Here is a 16,453-nt window from a genome sequence, read left to right on the forward strand (position 1 = left end):
TGAGGGTTTGACAAATGGAATCTCCTTCCAAAAAGATTGGATGACGAGCTTTGCCTTGATAAAATAATCGAGCCAATTTGATTAATATACATGTGATTAGAGAAGGATTATAGTAATTCACGTAATTCCTTAAATTAAGTCTTCAATAATTACATGCGCAATTTCATTGAACAAAAAATTCAAATGAGGGATGAAAAATCGAATTTCGTTTCTAAAAGATTAAGTGACTAGCTTTACGTTAATAAAATAATCGAGTCAATTTGATTAATGTACATGCGATTATAGAAGGATTATATCACTTAAAAGTAAATCCATAAATTAAATCTATAATAATCGAGTCAATAGCCAACTTACGGATGATTTCTTAAGAATGTCTCAAAGCAACTAGATGGAAACACGGCTACAAAAGATGAAGAACAGGTTTATGTATATCGAGTAACATCATCTGTTTTTCTCTCATTTCTCTATGATAAGTGTGTTTCCACTCTGTGTTCTGCCCCATATAATAATTGAAAGGCAATGAATTATCAATTCTCGAAGAATCGGTTTCCAAAGGACTTATAAATGGTGCAACTAATGCATGACCACAATATGTTGATTTTTTACCGAGTTGTAAATGTAGTACGTGCGAACACTTTCTTATATAAACGGCCTTGTATGTACACCCTGTATGTACAAGTATCTTGCGCCAAACTTTCTACCCTTAAAGTCTAAACGCAGACACGACATGAGCTAAACCTGATCTGAAAACCTCAACCTCTCTACGTGTATAGAAGTTGGAAACATTCTCGGGAGAAAAGTAATAGAGAAATTTACTTAATCGGCTCCCGGTGACGGTGGATGTACCACTTTTCCCGGATCCTCTTGGTCCCCGACATTGTTAACCCCGTCGCCGCCGATGAGGTCGATGAGAAATTCCTCCGGTCCGTCCGCCGCCGGTGGTAGCTGGGCCGCCGCCGGTTCAAACAGCAGGAATCCCATGGCCGACAATAGTAAGATGTCTCCAAGTTGTGGCCCTTCATGTTTGGGCACCCAAATGACCCAACTAACCGAATATCGGGGCAGCACCGACAGTACCAAATAGAACGTCTAGTAGCACAAAAAAAAAAAAAAAACATTGACAACGCAACAATTTTACGAAATTTCTCTCTTACCGCTATGAAATACATCTGGTGTCCCGCAAGTTGTGCCATCCCGAAGAAAATGACTCTGTACACTGCACTGTGGCATGTGACATCCATGGGATACGGGACGCTATGATTCGTTGCCGGCGGAGCGAGCAACAACTCACTAATATGTTGAGGACCCACCGCCAAATCTTCCCGGAAAATCACCAGCGAAAACTGCTCAAAGTACCGCAATAGCCACAAAATTCATGCAAAGTCAAAATTCTGACTGCTTTTGACAATTCCTTAATGTGGTATAGTGGAAGAATCCGGCAAGAGAAGAGCAGTGGCTAAAACTCAAATAATTAATTTCGCAATTTCATTTAACAAAAATTTCAAATGAGGGTTTGACAAATCGAATCTCCTTCCAAAAAGATTGGATGACGAGCTTTGCCTTGATAAAATAATCGAGCCAATTTGATTAATATACATGTGATTAGAGAAGGATTATATTAATTCAGGTAATTCCTTAAATTAAGTCTTCAATAATTACATGCGCAATTTCATTGAACAAAAAATTCAAATGAGGGATGAAAAATCGAATTTCGTTTCTAAAAGATTAGGTGACTAGCTTTACGTTAATAATGGAGTCAATTTGATTAATGTACATGCGATTATAGAAGGATTATATCACTTAAAAGTAAATCCATAAATTAAATCTATAATAATCGAGTCAATAGCCAACTTACAGATGATTTCTAAAGAATGTCTCACAGCAACTAGATGGAAACACGGCTACAAAAGATGAAGAACAGGTTTATGTACATCGTAAAATAGCAGTCTATCTTGTAAAACTATGTATCTTCCACTTTTCTAAACAGCGAATCCCAAGAAACATTACTATCCTAGTTGACTTAACACATACCAATAGCAAACTAATGGAGGAAAGCCTAACTAGTACACTTCCAAAACAGAATAACAACAGCAATAACGTATCTAAGTATGAAGATCACGAGTTCGGCAGAGCAAAGCGAACCGGAGCGCTTCTGCACGGATTGGCAATGGCGACAGAGAGGGTTGAGGGAGAGACCATAGGGAGGAGTGGCGAAGAGAGAAGTGGGAAGAGGGGGAGAACGAGACCGAGTAATGGATTTGTTGGGGAGATAGCAGGCATTGAAGACGAAGAGCGCAAGAGCTGAAGCAGAGTAGCTTTTTCTCTTATTATTTTGTCACTTGTTGGATTTCTTTGGGACATTTCCGTTAAGTGATTTTTATGAATTATTCATTTTTCTTTGAGTTTCTCCATTGGTTCCGTATTTTACAAAACTTAAAAATAATTTAAGCGCAATAACCATGCCAAGTACTATTTTTCAGTTGAAGAAATCGAATTATAGCAATAAGATGTGGATGAGTTGTTGAGTCTACCTCCAGGGAAAATCTTGTTGAGATGAATGAATATTCAATTGAAGAAATCGAGTTAGAAGAAAATAGTAACAAATTCTCTATTCGAGGAGCTCGCCACGGGTGTGGTTTACTTTAGTTCATGCAAGTCAGAATTCTGACTTTTCTTGACAATTCCTTAACGTGGCATAGTGGTAGAATCGGGCAAGGGAAGAGCAGTGGCTAAAACTCAAATAACTAATTTCGCAATTTCACTCAACAAAAATTTCAAATGAGGGTTTAATTTAATCTCCTTCCAAAAAGATGGGATGATAAGCTTTACGTTGACAAAATAATCGAGTCAATTTGATTAATGTACATGTAATTAGAGAATGATTATATTAATTCACGTAAATCCACAAACTAAATCTTCAATAATTACATGCACAATTTAATTTACCAAAAAATTCAAATGAGGGTTGAAAAATCGAATCTCACTTCAAAAAGATTGGGTGAGGGGCTTTACATTAATAAAATAATCAATTATATCACTTAAAGTAAATCCACATATTAAATTTATAATAATCGAGTCAATAGCCAGCTCATAGATGATTTCCAAAGAATGCCTCATAGCAACAGGATCAGCAAAGGCAACTATGCAGCAAAAGATGAAGAATAGGTTTATGTACATCGTAAAGTAGCAGTCTATCTAGTAAAACTATGAATCTTCACTTTTCTAAACACTGATTCCCAAGAAACATTATCATCCTAGTTGATTTAACACATAACAATAGCAAACTAATGGAAGAAAACCTAACTAGTACACTTCCATGATAGAATAAAAGCAGCACTGACATATCTAAGTATCAAAATCACATCTATACCATCCAAAAAAATATATAAGATGACCATGAACATAAAAGAGAGTACATATTTACAGAAAAGATACAGTATTGGAAAAAAAAAGTTCAGTAGCCGCAATTGTGGCAAGTCCCATTTTGAAAAATTGCACCAAGCGAAAACTATACAAAATGCTCTCGTATTTGGGTGTCGTTGTTATTGGAGACGCAATCCTATATGGTATTTGTCGATACCATGGCATTGGGGACCATGAGTGATATTAGTATTTTTCATTTTTTCCTTTTTTTCAATTTTGGTTTGTCATTTTTTTTCCTTTTTTTCGATTTTGGGGGTGAGGGAAATCCATGAGATTATTGATACATAAAGGTAAGACAATTACTTGGTGTTTGGTACCATTTTCACTTATTCAAACATGAATGGTAGTATTTCATCTCACTTTGGCCCTATAACTCATCTAACTGACTATTTTTGCCCATGTGTGTAAGGCAAAATGCATGGGAATGGGAAAATTCCCCCCTGTTGCGATTCCAAAAATCAGACTAGTATTGATGTCACAGGATGAATTTTCCAACTTTAAAATTTGACTGTTCTTGACAATTGCTTAAGGTGGTATAGTGGAAGAATCGGGCAAGAGAAGAGCAGCGGCTAAAACTGCAATAGTTAATTTTGCAATTTCATTTAAAAAAATTTCAAATGAGGGTTTGAAAATGGAATCTTGTTTCAAAAGATTGGTCGACAAGCTTTATGTTAACAAAATAATCGAGTCAATTTGATTAATGTATATGTGATTAGAGAAGGATTATATTACTTAAAAGTAAATCCACAAATTAAATCTCTAATAATTTTAACTTCACAATTTTATTTAACAAAATTTTCAAAGGAGTGTTTGAAAAATTGAATGTCTTTTTTAAAAAGATCAGTGACAAGCTTTTGTTGATAAAATATTCGCATCTATTGGACTACGAACGAATCTTAAAAAAAAAAAAAAAAGAAAGGCCAAAAAGAAGAAGTAAACATAAAAGTAAGATTGCTAAAGAGATTCTCTAAATGAACATGCTAGGTAAAAAGTTCGAGTTCATACATTAGACTAGTAAACACGAAAACTTCCTCTAGATACGGTTATGAGCTGATCTCACTTGATGAAAACAGCTCAGCTAATTGTTGTCTTATATGTGATGCCTTCTAATTCAAATAGCAACAACATGTGGATGAGTTGTTGAGTCTACCTCCAAAGAAGATCTTGTTCAGATGGATGAATTATCACTTGAAGAAATCGAATTACAAGAAAATAGTAACAAACTTCTCTTTTGAAGTCTCAGCTATTCGAGGAACTCGCGAGTAATGTGGTTTACCTCACATGTGAGTCCTCGAACCAAGCGAGCACGTGCCACTTCATGCAAGTCAAAATCCTGAATTTTTTTTTTAATAATTCCTTAATGTGGTATAGTGAAAGAATCGGGCAAGAGAAGAGTAGTGGCTAAAACTCCAATAATTAATTTCGCAATTTTATTGAAAAAAATTTCGAATGAGGGTTTGAAAAATTGAATCTCATTTCAAAAATATTGGATGAGAAAATGTAGGTGATTCCCCAAGATGGGGAATTTCAATCGCACAATCAAATCCTATAAACTGAAAACGCAATCAAAACACCTAGAAAGCAGAAAATATCCGCGCAGGGGATTGCATAAAATTAAAAAAAATTCCTGGTTTGGGCCTACGCTCGCTTCCTCGGAGGGTTGCTCGGTGACGGCACCGATGAGAAGATAGTTGAATGGAGCCCTAAACTGGTACACCTGTAACAAATTTATCATCTATTTATTGTTGTCAAATTTTATCGCTTATCGAGTTAAATGACACGTGACGGTAGACGTGGCCGGTTCCGGTTCCCACAAAAGGTGGAACCGGAGGTTCCGGGCAGGTTCCGATTCTGTTTTTTAAATTTAATTTTTAAAATAATAAAAAATAAACATAATAAATTATAAATTATAATCAAATTGTACATTGTAATAAAATTTGGGGAAAAAAGAGAGAGAGGAGGAATGGGCTTGAACTTAATGAATTATCATTAAACGCCTACATATCTTCTTGGGGATAGAAGAATCAAAACTCGGGTAGTTTTTTTACCTTTGATAACCTCAACTTACCTCATCGTCAATCATCGCTACCCGTTGTAGTACCCGTGGCGGTGGTATCTCCACAATCCTCACTAAAGAATTCGTGTTCTCAATCCAGCTCTTTATGTCGAAATCTAGCATTTGTCCAATCGTCGATACAAGCTTGAGCTTCCACGGACTCCGGACTTAATCTTAAACGACAAGAGTCCAAAACTAATCCTCCAGCGCTAAATACTTGTTCAACTGCAACTGTTGAAGAAGGGGTTGCTAATATCTAGCGAGCGATGAGGGCGAGAACTGGGTAATCGATTAAGTGACTCTTCCACCACTCCAGGATTTGAAAATCTGTCTTGTGTTCGGCATCATGAAACTTAAATTAAGCAGTTAAATATTTTTCTACTTTAGAAATACTACCTATTGCCCATTTTTTATTTTTTATTTTTTATTTTTGTCTACTCTTGAGCATATTGTACCATCTACTAAGTGAACCACCAGCTTCGCTCCGTGAGGCGATAGATTGTAAATATCCACAATCACTTAAACAATATGTACTACAAAATTCTCCATATAATATTACTATAGATTCTTTAACCTCTCCTTGTATATTTGAAATATCTATTGCATCTTTCAAATGTAAACAATCATAATAATACACATTCAGATAATCTAGTAAACCATCTAATTTAATACGTTGATAAAAAAAATACCAACTAAATAGACAAGAGGAATTTTGAAATAATAATGCAACTATTTTTCTCACATTACTAAAATAGTCCGAACTAATTCAGTATCTTTTTCATATTCACTAAAAATACCACCAATATTACCACACTCTATTAAAAATAAATGCGTAGTAGGATAATAAATATCAGATAAAGTATTAGTAGCATCATTAAAAATTTTCAAAAATTCTAAAAAAAATTTGCAAGCGTCCCAATGTTGTGGAAGTAAAGTAATTTTGGGAATATTTTGAGAAATAAACATGCATAATAAATCTTTGTAATCAAAAGTTTGACGAAGCAACTCGTAGGTAGAATTCCAATGAGTCGGAATATCTTTTGGAAACCTTTTTGTTCTTCTCCCATATTGTTTACAAAATTTTTCTCATGCTTTCATAAAATGGACACGACTCCATAAAAATTTAATTGCATCCTTTATTGGGGCGAGAGAAGTCTCAAGAGTTCGTAAACCATGTTATGCACATAAATTTAAAACATGGCAAGCACATCTAATATGAAAAAATTGTCTGCCAAAAGAGGGTTTACAAATGTTTTCTAAATCGGAAATGGGAGCGATATTTGCGGCGGCATTATCAAAACCAATTGAAAATACTTTATTTATCAAATTATATTCTTCTCAAACTTGCTTAATTATTCTATAAATATTATGAGCCAAATGCTTTTCATCAAAAACTCGAAATGCAGTAAGTCTTTTTTGAATGGTCCAGTCGTCACCTATCCAATGACATGTGACACCCATATAAGAATGAATTTGTCAAGGATCACTCCAAATATCACTACCTTAATGCACACATCCATTGAATTCTGCAAAAAATTTTGCCAAAGATTTTTTTTTGTTTTTTATAAAGATGCAAAAGTTTGCGTTTAAGAGTAGTTTTCGGAATAGTTGGTGCTTACGGAACCAACGCAATATTTATCAAATATTTCAAATTAAAATTTTCACCAGTAGTAAATGGAGCATGATCAAGGGCAACATATTCAGCTAATGTTTGTTTATAAAGTGCATCGGTGTAACGGAATAAAGGATGAGTATTAGATTGGCGTACCCGGAAATTTGTTGTTGCCTAGTGTCAATCCTCGCTTGCGTTGGATGTTTTTTCGTAAGATGCCGATGGAATGTTCCATAACCGTCTCCTTTGATAAATTTGTATGTTTGTGAACAATATTTACAATTTATATTATACTTATCTTCGCTTTCATCATATACCTTGTAGAAGTGCAGCCACAAGTCGGATGTACTTTCTCGGCCCTTCCGTTACGGCTCATTTGCCGTCGACGTTTCTTCGACATCGGTAGGAGGATGAAGACTTTTTGTATTGGGATGTGCTCGACGTTCGGAATGAGAACAACGTTGATATTATCGTCATCGTCTTCCCAATATGTATACTCACAAGGATCATATCCAGGAATAGGATACTCGAAATCTCCCATCGCTATCTTGGCATTTCCAGTATTTACGCTTCCACTTGCCATTTTTGAGAGAATTGATCAGAAATCCGATTGAGAGAATTGAGGCGGGATTGAGAGAATTAAGAGAATTTTAGAGAATTGAGAGAATCGTTGAGAGGATTTGTGAGAAAAATGAAAGGAGGAGGATAAGTATTTATAGAGAATATGAGGGCTATTTAACTTTTAAAAAAAAATTAAGAGGAGGGGTTGCAAATTGCAACGGCCCAAAGAGCTGTTGGGGGGAAAGAGCCCAACTCCCCTCCCCCGCCCCCACCACTTTTATTTTTTTTACGGGTCAAAACCGTGGGCCCAATCAACGGGCCGGTTCCAGGGCCCTGGTTTCGAATGGCCACGCCTACGTGACGGTTGATGAGTGTACTAATTTGGGATTTTCACTCTTTGTTTGTCACGTATGTAGTAATTTGAGATTTTTTTTTATAGTATTAACCTAATTTAACGGAAACTAGTAAAAGTTAAATTTGTCATAAGTGTACAAGTTTGGAGTTTCTACTTTTTGGCTGTAAAAAAATTAATTAGGGTAAATTTATCATATATGTACTAGTTTGAGATTTTTTATGATTAGAAAAATAGTTTGAGATAAATTTGTCACAAATATACATGTTTAAGGGTTATTGCTGTTAAAGAAATAATTTAAAATGATAAATTTATTATAAATATATTAGATTGAGATTTTTATAATAAAAAAATAATTTAAAATAAATTTATTATAAACGCATCGATTTGGAATTTTAAGTCCTACTAATTCTAAGTCGTTTGATGTCTCTAGAGTTCGAGGCCAATCGCCAGCCCCAGAAAAGATGCAGGACAGGTAGCTATGCTTACCATCCATTTCTCTCGCGCCCGCAATTCTTCGTGAATGGCCCAGGATTTCACTCTCAGCCACAGACATCGTTTTCCGTGTCCATTCCCACCAAAATTTCTCCACCATACCAAGCCCATTAAAAAAAAAAAAAAAAGGAAAAATGCCAAAAGGAGTTTCGTAAGACACCTATCCAGATTGGTTAATAATGATACTTTGAGAATGAAATTTGTCTTACCAATGTAGGTAGGACTGTTTTTTTTTTTTTCTTATTTTGATTTCTCAAGTGTCTATTGTCCTATGAAAACTTATTAACAATGCTATTAACAACGGACATGGATCTTCTATATAACACGATTCTTCCCTTCATCTTGCAATAGATTTTTTAATCTTTGATTTTAGAAAATAAAATTTTTATTGATATATGTGATATTTAGTGAAGAGTCAGGATGGGTTTCGTGCATAAGAAAAGATTTATATCCTTTAAAAATGTGAAAAACAATAAAAGTATGACCATTAAAATGATTGCCCCTTGATAAGGATCTGAATCTAAAGCCATATAAAAGTGATAAGCTCAATTGCATAAGAACGTATTTTTTGTGTCATAATACTTTGTTAGTAATTGCACACATCAGTTTGGTTGTCGTGGCTACAAAACTTTTGACATAAGTTGAACTATGGATGGGATATTATTCTAATTAGAACTTAACATGATGTTCGGGTATAGTGTTGATACTTCAATAAGAGGCAAGCTAGTGTGAATAATTTTTCGGCAACAAAATAATAATTAATTCAAAGCTAATCCTTGACTTATTATTCCTTTTTCCCTTTCTAAATATGTGAGTTTTTATGAGTCCTCATAAGTACACATTATTATCATGTTCACATAACGGAATAGGCTCTACCGAAAGGGCTATCAACATCGATCCCGAGATTACTTATGGTAAAAGGTGTTATAATTTGATTACGATGTCTCCTGCATTTTTAATCACTGGTTTAATCACTCAATAAACATCTTACATTAAAATACTATTATTCCTTGTGAGTCTGCTTAATCTCCACATGAATGAACTATCTTCGAGCTCGATTGAGTAAGCGAGCTGGACTTGATTCAATAGATTACAATTAATCTAGTGTGTATCTACAGATTACTAGTATCGACAAATTCAAGACTAATTACAAAGTTAGTTGCTTAAATATATGACTTCTTGATCTAAACATCTGATTACGATTTATGAGTGACTTGACATATCTTTCGGTCCTTAACGAATCAAAGCCTCGATATACCAAACATCACTCTTTTTGAGGATCAAGCGAATGCAAATAGCTCCTTCGCGATTGCAATCGGCCAACGCGGGATCTAACTACGACTCAAATGCCCCCAACAACATCCTACAAAAATCCGATACCGTGGCGAGTAACCACGACCATAAGCGGGACAGGTTTTGAGGAGGTGGGCACTCGATCCCATGATGCCCGACCGATGAATGTGCGCATGCGATTTTTTGTGAGGTATCCATCAACTGCATCGGATTGCGTTTCGTTACAGTGGCCAGTCAACATCAATTGACATTTGAACCACACACGTTCTATTCAAGAATCTCTTCGCCGACCATGACAACGTGGATGTCGATTTGATCGATCAACATTCAGATGGAGACGAGACGATGTCGCAGCGGCAAGATTTTGGAGTCGGGTGACCTAAGAGGCTCCGCCACGTATCGTGTTGCCATTGGTTTTGCTCATCCGTGGTGCACGAAAATGAGAAGAGAAGGGGAAAAAAATTGGAGAACGTAGGCTCGTGGAATCTGGCACCAGAGCTAAATGTTTTCATTCCTTATGTTAATTTAAGTGGTTGCCTTGTCTAGCTTATTTAAACAATGTTAGGTATGCTCCATTATTTTCCGTGTCACATCATTAATCAATTCACACGTGCCGGTTGAAAAATAAAACCAACTAAAATTTGGAATAATTGAAAAAAGTCAAAAATTTATTATAATTTTTTCAAATTAATTTTAAACATTTTTTTGCCATTTATGCCAATATAGTCCTTCCAGCAAAATTTGATGGGAAATCGCCAGACGTGGTGCGACTAACGCTAACATGACAATTTTTTAGTAATATTGAATATTATTTATTTTCTCTTTTCTTTCTCTTTCTTTTTTTTTCTTTCATTTTTCTCCGGCCGGTTGCCGGACCTTGACAACCGGCCATAGGCGAGGACGGCAAGGTCGGGCCTCGCCCAACGACTACGAGGCTCACCCGAGGAAGATGGGAAGGAAAAAAATAAAGAGAAAAGAAATAAATAAACAAATAATTGAAAAATATTATCACAAATTATCATGTTAGGTTCATCCACGCTACATCAGCGATATTCAAACAAAATTAACCAGAATGACTAAACCGACACAAATATAAAATGTTTATGATAAAATTAGCAAAAAATAATAATTACAATAGATTTACGACTTTTTATGCGGTTATCTTTTATTTTTATAGATGATATAAATAATTGTTTCTAGAAAAATGTTTTCGAAATCGTTTGTTTTTGTGAAATAAACGAAGCCTTATATTAGATTCGCACGTTTCATTGCGGACAATTCAAGGCATACTGAAATTGATTTACATCTTTTCAGGGTGGTGCTTTTTTCGACATCGTCCATATGATTTGTGTGGAGAAGGGAAAAACGTTCGAGAAACAAAAATATCAATTTGTTCAAATTGACTCTAATGTCCTTGTGGTGGTGGCTCAGACGTCAAAGAGATTTTTTTTGCACATACACAAAAGTTTATTCTATTTCTATTTAAGGAGTTCTTTTTTTAACTGATCCGATAAGTAATGACTAAAACATGTACTCTGTTGTTCCAAAAGTTGACTTTTCTTCATGACGTTGGTATGCTAAGCTGTGTATTAGTCCCGTTCACGCTAACCTCAAATCAATAGTTAGGAACGCCAAATGCATTAGAAAAGGATTACCAAGACTAATTGAGAAATTCAGTAAAGCCTAAATCGGGTAAGCCACGACACAAAGACTATGGTAAATTTTGGTTTAACGAAAACTCTTAATTTCAACAAGGATGACTTGTTTTTCTTAGGCCGGAAATCGTGCTATAATTAAAAATGCAAATGTTGAACTTAAAAACTTAAAAATAAAATAAATTCTACCATTATTAACCTATTGTTGGGGGGAATTTATAATCTTTAAAATCTAGAATAGTTTTCTCTTTGCTTCTAATGTTCCCGAAGAAAAATGAAAGCTATTTCTATTAATTTAGAACTAATAGTAGACTGCGTAAAATAAAATAAAAAATAATTTATGGTGTTCTGCCAAAATAAATAGAGAAAAAAATCTACAGAAAAATAAAAATAAATGAAAGATCTAGTGATTTCAATTTATCTTTCAGACAGAGAAAAGACATTATTAAAAAAAAATTTTCCGGATCTGGCAATTTCCAACGGTAATCAATCATTTTTCAGACCGAGAAAAAAACATTATTAATTATCCGATTCCATTTTCGCCGGGGAGATCTCATGTCTCTATCCGACATGGACGCTGTCCGTCAGTATTATCCTCTCTCTCTCTCTCTCTACTATCTTTCTATCTTTCTCTCCTTCCTTTTTTCCTTTAAAATCCTCTGAACATTCTTAGTTTTCAGCTCACGAGTTCGTCCGATCCTATCCACCAATCCTCTCCTCATCTTCACACGCGCGCGTGCGATTCCCTCTCTCTCTCTCTCTGTCTATCTCTAGCAGCTGATTCATCTCCAGTTTAGCAGGTAATCTCTGTCCTGAATCGATTAGATCTCATGTTGGGACAGCTCTTTTCGTGAATGTCGAAGCCGAGTTCTCGACATCTCGTCGCCGGCGATGCAGTCAATGGATTGGAGTGTTGCTGTTTCTAGTATTGTAGATCCGATTTCACGAAGTAGTGTTTGGTTGCTTGAAATATTGTTTGAATGACATCTCTCTGTTCAAGTGTTGATGCGGAGCTCAACGAGCTGGAATTTCGTGTTTTGTTTGGAGCGAGCCCGCCTCCGTGTCGTCCTCGTGATTCTAGTGCTATTTCTGATTTCTCGCTGGCTTGATTCGGTTGTTGGGTGACGTATGATATGTGTTTTTGTGCGGTTTCATCTGCACTGATCGTGTTTGGTTACTACACACACGCGAGATCTGGAAGTATTTAAGGTTTTCATGCTTGGATCTGTGCGGCGGAAACCTCTGACCGGACTATTTGAGGAGCCAAAATAGTCCGATTGTACCATTGAAAAGCGATTCATTATTTTAACTTTCGCAAATCAATGTTTTGGTCTTTCATTCTCGGTAAATTTTTCCTTGCTCGGCTCTCTCTCAATGTTGATTGTCTGATTGCACAACATATGCCCGATATTTATCTTGAATGACTTTTCACCATTACATAGAATAGCTACCAAAGCTTTTAATGAAAGGAAATGGAGAAAACAACTGGGGAATAGTGTATGAAACTCTCAAATGTTAAGACTTGTATGGTAGGTAGGTGGGTCTAGGGTTGGTGAAGTTAACGTTTGGCTTAAGAAAAGGGGTCAGGCTGAGAAGATCTTGTAATGTGTACTTTACTTTTGGTAGGCCACTTCATTGTAGATTTGCTTCCCTGTTTTAGGTGGTAAAAATAATTGACTTTCTTTGTGTAATTGCATGACTGAGGTCATTGATATGTTGGTAAGTTCTTAGCTGGACAGGGATGAAAATTTCATTTTTTTTTTTTTAATTTTTTTTTTTTGTATCGAATATTTTCATTCCCATTGTGTCTCTGAACTTTTTTTGCCCGGTTGGGTCACGAATCAGTCTCTTCGAGATTATGATTGAGGAATTTTTTTTATTGTTCAGACACCCCCTCCCTTTGTCTTTAATTGTGCTTGTGTTGTGGAGATTCACAAATCTCTGATTCCTTTGCTGTGTTGTTTTTGCTGATTGAGGCATTGACATCAACTGCTTAGGATCCTTCTGCTTGAGAAGCGTATTTTTTTTTTTATCTTAACTCGTCTACATTTGTACTGATTTGTTGGTTCAAATTTGTTTATTCCGTATAGGCAGTCCCACTTTCTCCAGGAAGATGGAAGTAAGAGGGGGCTGAAGAAGCTTTGCAATTTTATCACTTTGACTGGTATGATGTTTATGCTTGCTATCTCTTCTTGAGAACTAACTTCTACGAATTTCTCCTAGTCAGCTCTGACAGTCTAACCTTTATCTAGTTTCCAGGGAAATGTGTGGAGGGAGAATCAACTTTGGGAGCCTGGAAAATACTCTGCCTCGATCATCAAGAGTGAAATCCTCTGAAAGCAAAAGTTCTGGTATGGAATTTGAGTCGGATTGGACAAGGCACCGAAAGACCTCAGCATATGCTGCATTAGCAATCCGTTCTGCCACATCTTTCATGCATTGGTCCTGTAAAATTCCTATGGCTGAAGGTTACCATGAATTTCTCTAATTAGAAGCCTTCCTTTCGAGTGAGCTCGTCCTTAGGGAGGTCAATCCATCGATACGAGAACCATTTGGTCTTTTCTAAAGTGCAGCATCATCTCGAGAAATGCCCGGTTTTGTGAGTGAGAAGAAAAGATTCACGGAACAGGCCATGTGTTTCTCCAATTCAGTCCACCAAAGCTCTCCAGTTCGTTCGAAAAGTAAACTTCCTATAGCAACTCTGATTGCTGATGATTTTGGCAGCCCCATTCTTCCTGGACTGCCTGATGATGTGGCTAAGTATTGCCTTGCACTAGTTCCACGAGGCGACTTTCCATCAATGGCCACTGTCTGCAAGAAGTGGAGGTCAGTGCTCCGAAGCACAGAATTCCTTACCGTGCGAAAATTAGCAGGGGTTGTTGAGGAGTGGCTGTATGTGTTAACTATGGACGCTGAAGGGAAAGAAAGCCACTGGGAAGTCTTGGACTGTTTGGGACATAAGCACCGGCAACTTCCAATGATGCCTGGTCCAGTGAAAGCCGGGTTTGGAGTGGTGGTTCTTAATGGAAAGCTGCTTGTCATGGCTGGTTACTCCTTGGTAGATGGAACATGCTCTGCCTCCCCAGAAGGTTACCAGTACGATTCTTACCTCAACAGGTATATATTCTAGCTTTTTATAAGTAAGGGTGAGAAGGGGCAACTAGTATACTCTGATTGTTGTGTCTTATTTACGTATTTATCTTGGTCAAGTTTTCGGGTATGTTATTCACCTGGAAAGTAAATGGGATTCTTGACTTTCTCCTGTGATGCATCAAGCTTTGCCTCCTAGACAATAGAGTTCCTGCTAGGCATTGGATTTCCATCCTGAAGCATAGCTATTCTTTGATCATGCTGTCAGATGCCCTGAAAATGGAATGGATAACTGAACATTTGAAGGTTAGATATTCAGGTGTATGCGTTATTCTGGAAATCGCATGCTTATGAACCTGGAGTTTCTCCTGATGACCTGCTAAAGCTAAATCGAGTTGTTTTCTTGATCACAAATTGTTTCAAGATGCCTCTTTCATTTCTAACCTGAACGTGACAAATTCTTCTGCTGTATCAAGATGCTGTGGTACCATGACTTAGTCCATATGCACACAGTCTGCCAATCCGATTCTGTTATACGTTCTTTGCCCCTTTTAATTTCCCTATTGCTCTATTATAACCTTTGAGCCTGCCCGTGCCAAACTATAAAAGATCATTTTAGGAGATATCTATTGCTGCATGCCTGCAATTTTTTCAACTTGGGATTTCATTGCAGTTGGAGCAAACTAGCAAGCATGAATGTGGCTCGCTATGACTTCGCTTGCACAGAAGTCAATGGACTGGTGTATGTGGTCGGAGGCTATGGAATTGAAGGTGAAAGTCTCTCTAGTGCTGAAGTATACGACCCTGATTCTGACAAGTGGACCCTCATCGAGTCTCTTAGGCGACCAAGGTGGGGATGCTTTGCATGCAGCTTTGAAGGGAAGCTCTATGTGATGGGTGGACGCTCAAGCTTCACCATTGGGAACTCAAGGTTCGTTGACATATACAATCCCGAGCGGCACACCTGGTGTGAGATGAAGAATGGATGCGTCATGGTCACTGCCCATGCCGTGCTTGGAAAGAAGCTGTTCTGTATGGAATGGAAGAATCAGAGGAAGCTTGCCATATATGATCCAGAAGATAATTCCTGGAGGATGGTGCCCATTCCTCTTACGGGGAGCTCAAGTATAGGATTTCGATTCGGTATATTGGAGGAGAAGCTCTTGCTATTTTCACTTGAAGAGGATGCAGAGTACCGTACATTGTTATATGATCCCAATGCCGCCCCAGGCTCTGAATGGAACACTTCTGAGATAAAGCCATCAGGTTTGTGCTTGTGCAGTGTGACAATAAAAGCATGAAGCTTTTAACTACTAGAACACAAGAATTCCGCTGAGGCTTGGAATGTACCACCCCCCCGTACATACTTGGCACTTTTTTAAATCAGGTCATGGGAACCAGATTGTTTCTTTTGACTGTAGCTTGTTCTTCTGATTGTCATGCTTGGACTGCATTTCTGAATGTTTTTGAAGTACTACATCTTGATATGTACGCTCGCTATGAAGTTGTCTGGTATTTTGAACTGTTGATGCATGTGTAGACGTACGACTGATCTACCAGGAAGTTGCTACTCCCTAATTCTGGATGCTAAATGCGGTGGGATCGTGTTCTAGACAACTTCAGATATGAAATTTATGCAGGTAAGTACCAGGTACACTGACAAACACATTAAGTATACAATTCGAAAAAGAGAAAAGGGGTCAAGCGTTCACCGTCATTGATCTTGTGAGTGTTTACCTTCTACTCTTACTTTTACTCTGCAATACAGATCGAAAAAGATCTAGCAGACGTTCGAATGCAAGCAATAGCACATAGTCTCCTAAGAGAGAAAGAGAGAGAGAGTTTCTTGATACTAATATTGTTTTGAACAGCTAAACACTTCGAGAGAGAGAGTTTCATGATACTAATATTGTTTT

At 36.9% G+C, this 16,453-nt stretch overlaps 1 protein-coding gene across 3 annotated transcripts; it reads left to right on the forward strand.

Moving 5' to 3' along the window:
* The first annotated feature begins 12,082 nt into the window (after positions 1-12,082).
* On the forward strand, positions 12,083-16,063 carry LOC115739021 (F-box/kelch-repeat protein At1g67480-like). Of its 3 annotated transcripts, none has more exons than XM_030671874.2 (4): positions 12,083-12,247; positions 13,538-13,611; positions 13,700-14,564; positions 15,211-16,063. In XM_030671874.2, the coding sequence occupies exons 3-4, from the start codon at positions 14,035-14,037 to the stop codon at positions 15,836-15,838; spliced, it is 1,158 nt and encodes a 385-aa protein (XP_030527734.1). In that variant the 5' UTR covers positions 12,083-12,247; positions 13,538-13,611; positions 13,700-14,034; the 3' UTR covers positions 15,839-16,063. The 3 variants fall into 3 exon arrangements, with proteins under 3 accessions (XP_030527734.1, XP_030527735.1, XP_030527736.1); XM_030671875.2 differs by having other exon boundaries at positions 13,707-14,564; XM_030671876.2 differs by lacking the exon at positions 12,083-12,247 and having other exon boundaries at positions 13,505-13,611; positions 13,707-14,564.
* The last annotated feature ends 390 nt before the right edge of the window (positions 16,064-16,453 follow it).

The sequence above is a fragment of the Rhodamnia argentea genome, chromosome 1 (genome assembly GCF_020921035.1).
Source record: "Rhodamnia argentea isolate NSW1041297 chromosome 1, ASM2092103v1, whole genome shotgun sequence".
NCBI lineage: Eukaryota > Viridiplantae > Streptophyta > Magnoliopsida > Myrtales > Myrtaceae > Rhodamnia > Rhodamnia argentea.

Coding starts and splice junctions, on each gene's coding strand:
- LOC115739021 (XM_030671874.2), top strand. CDS start 14,035: ATGCCCGGTTTTGTGAGTGAGAAGAAAAGATTCACGGAACAGGCCATG. Junction 14,565..15,210: donor TACGATTCTTACCTCAACAG/GTATATATTCTA, acceptor ATTTCATTGCAG/TTGGAGCAAACTAGCAAGCA.